The following is a 3,338-nucleotide window of genomic DNA, read 5'->3' on the forward strand; positions in this document are numbered from 1 at the left end:
AAGGAAGGGTGCTCACTGCTCAGACGGCACCAGGGGTCTGCTTCGGTTGATGTATATAAGCAACCACGAGTGTTTCTTTAAGTGCGTGTGTGGAGTTTTCCTACAGGCAGGCAGGCGGGCGGGCAGGCAGGCACCAGGCAGGCAGGCACCAGGCACCAGGCAGGCAGGCAGGCACCAGGCAGGCAGGCACCAGGCAGGCAGGCACCGGGGGTGATAGGAGGGGTTGTTGGAGAGTGACGCTGGCTGCGCCTTGGTGCTGAGCTGAGTGCTCACCTGCAGATGAGAGAGAGCCAGCCGTGCTGTGGGGAAACTCGGGCAGAGCTGCAGCAGCACACTCGTGTTGGGGCACCAGGAGGGGGGACGTCACGTAACGTAACGTAACGAGCAGTCTGACCAAAGACGAAGGGGGGGAATTAACACAGTTTTATTGGGAGAAGAAGAATTAACAATCGACCCTCTTGTTGTTTTCCTCGTGTTTTACGCAGTCCGCGCTCGCGCTCGCTTTGCTCGCCACGATGAGAGCTGACTTCGCTGTGGTCCTGACAGCAGCCCTGCTCCTCCTGGACACGTCGCTTTGGGTGAGATAGATTTCACATTATTTTGTCTATTTGAGTGCAGCAGAAGAGACTGTGTGGGAGAGTTCTGAGAGTGTGGCGAGATGCGGCGTCGCGTCTCTGGGTGCGGGGTGCCCAACGCGCCGCCGCCGGAGCCCCGCACGCTTGTAAAGTGTCATGTTGTACTCGGGAGGATTTTGGCAGTCCAGCGCGTTTGCTGCTGCAGAGCAACAACAACGCTGCTCGTTATTTACCGACAAGTCTCTTAATTGATTCCCCGATGATTTTATTCAGTCTGTTGTTGTGAGCAAACAGGCAAAGAGACGAGTAAAAGAGCCATGCCGTAGTATAGCCGAGGCTATCGCCCGACCGCCCTGCTCCTTGTCATGTTATGTGTGTCTCCTCAGCACGATAGATACACAACAAGTTAGGCTACATACATTCAGTGCACAGTTTAATCACCTGTATTCACTCGCACCGCGGTTAGACGGCGAAATCTGTCTTTATTAAACTACGTAGGTCATTTTGGACTATACTGTTTTACAAGGACCATCCCCTAACCTCTACATCCCCCAGAGAAAATAGCCTATAACATGTTAAACTTGAGTCCCCCAACCATTATTTCCGTTATTTATTTATGTATTTATTTATGTATTTATTGTGCCAATAAACGCTAGATTTAACAAGGCACCAGCGAGCTACACCAAACAGTGCTCAAAGTTGCTTTTCTAAATCTCCTATTTTTATTTTATTTATTTGTTTATTTGTTGACTATCAGGGTGTTGTAACATGAGGTCAGAGCAGGGAAATAAGACATTTCTCTTCCGTTAAATTCCCTTCTTCTAAGAGACGCAACACTGCACAGTGAGTGAGACATGAAGGGACCAGGGAGGACCAGAGGTTATTGTCCTCTCCTCCATTCAGACTACAGCCAGCCAGCCAGCCTCGGCTCTGCTGCGGCTCTGCTGCGCACATTCAGTCGTGTGCCCTGTGGTTTGGATCGCACCGTTCACCTCAACCCAATCCAACCAATAGTCCACGATGTAAAGTTTTCTGCAGACCCTTTTGTGCAATGCAACGCAACACACACACACACACGCACACGCACACACACACACACACACGCACACACACACACAGGAACTGGTGGCATTCTAGGCTGCTCCTGAATCCTCTGGACCCCTCCGTTAGTGTAAGATTCACGGTCAGGAGTGAGAAAATTCTGCTGCTTCATGCAGTTTCCCATTGACGTGCGTGTGTGTGCGTGTGTGTGTGTGTGTGTGTGTGTGTGTGTGTGTGTGTGTGTGTGTGTGTGTGTGTGTGGGCTGCCTGTGCTGTGCATCACTTAATGCATCCAAGACTTTAGTGAAATAAAATGTGGATATATGAACCCTCCTCCTTACATATCTGTCCATTTATTTACGTGTGTGATTCACACAAAACATTTCACATCTTATTCCATCCAGATAATAAATAGAGGATGTGATAGGTAGCCTGTGCACACTAACTATAGTAGCCTATATAAACTTGTGGAAGGACATGTGTGAATACATTTCTGCTAAGTGTTGTGTGTATGCTTGCTCTCTGTAACTCCCATGGCCGCCGAGAGAGAAGCAATCAATGGAATCCATGTTTATAGATGTCTTACAGTGTCTCCTCTTCCTCCCAGGGGACTAATGGAGAGCAGGCTTCCACAGATCCCTGCCGACCCGGCTTCTCACAAACTTTCTACTCCGTGCTCATTTCCAGGGATGTAGTGCAAGGCCACAGCATACTGAAAGGTAAGGGGCTCTCTAACGAGAGCGTCAGGCTCTAACGAGAGCGCCAGGCTCTTCTGTGCTTCGCCCGCTGGAGAGAGAGACTGAAGGTTCCCTCCCTCGCTGCGTTAATGCCAGTTTGAAAGCCATGTGCACAGCGGCGTGGTTTCTCTTCATGGCCGTGACCTCGTATGGTCAGCTCATGTTTTCAGAGACACGAGTGAGAATCTTTGAGTAAATGAATGCGTGTTGTGATTGTGCGCGTGTGTGCGTGCGTTGGTAAATGAATGCGTGTTGTGATTGTGTGCGTGTGTGTGTGCGTTGGTAAATTAATGCGTGTTGTGATTGTGTGCGTGTGTCTGTGCGTGCATGTGTGTGTGCGTTGGTAAATTAATGGTTGTTGTGATTGTGTGTGTGTGTGCGTTTGTAAATGAATGCGTGTTGCGATTGTGCACGTGTGTGTGCGTTGGTAAATGAATGCGTGTTGTGATTGTGCGCGTGTGTGTGCGTGCATGCGTGTGTGCGTTCATGTCGATGGGCGGCGGCCTGTGTGTACATTATAGAATGCATTTAATTGTCGTTATTCGTTATTGAAGTAGCGCGTAAGTCTGCATCTGGTTAAATGACAGTATAGAAAATAGAAATTCAGTGACAGAGCTGTATGGACTTGGAGGTTGAGGATGAGATCAGGCATTGTAGACAGCTGCAGAGTTGCAGAGTTGATCTGATGGCGAGCTGCTCAGTCACTGAGTGGATTTCACTGCTGTTGTGTCGTGCGGTTTCACAATGTCGCTGAAGGCTTCAAACAAAGAACCATAGAGAAGTGCTTTGGAATTGTAACTGGGTAACTGTAGCCGGCATGCCTACAATACATGCCATTGTGTTGTTTTAGCAATTCAAATCCTCTGGTATTGTGAACGCTATACATCAGTGCTTCTCCAACTTCTTCCACGTCAAGGTCACCTAAGCTGACACACATTCGACCGCAGGGCCCCCCCCATCTGATACGAGTTTAGCTTTCAATGTT

At 49.1% G+C, this 3,338-nt stretch overlaps 1 protein-coding gene across 1 annotated transcript in view; it reads left to right on the top strand.

Moving 5' to 3' along the window:
• Positions 1-515: 515 nt before the first annotated feature.
• Positions 516-3,338, top strand: part of LOC310781349 (cadherin-4-like) — a gene marked incomplete at both ends in the record, with an annotated part of 346,500 nt that continues 343,677 nt past the window's right edge. Inside the window, 2 exons of the mRNA XM_083641961.1 lie at positions 516-578; positions 2,224-2,335. Of these exons, the coding sequence (XP_083498087.1) occupies positions 516-578; positions 2,224-2,335 (175 nt within the window). The remainder of the gene's footprint in view (positions 579-2,223; positions 2,336-3,338) is intronic.

Source organism: Poromitra crassiceps (genome assembly GCF_964638095.1).
Source record: "Poromitra crassiceps genome assembly, chromosome: 8".
NCBI classification, from domain to species: Eukaryota; Metazoa; Chordata; class Actinopteri; order Beryciformes; family Melamphaidae; genus Poromitra; species Poromitra crassiceps.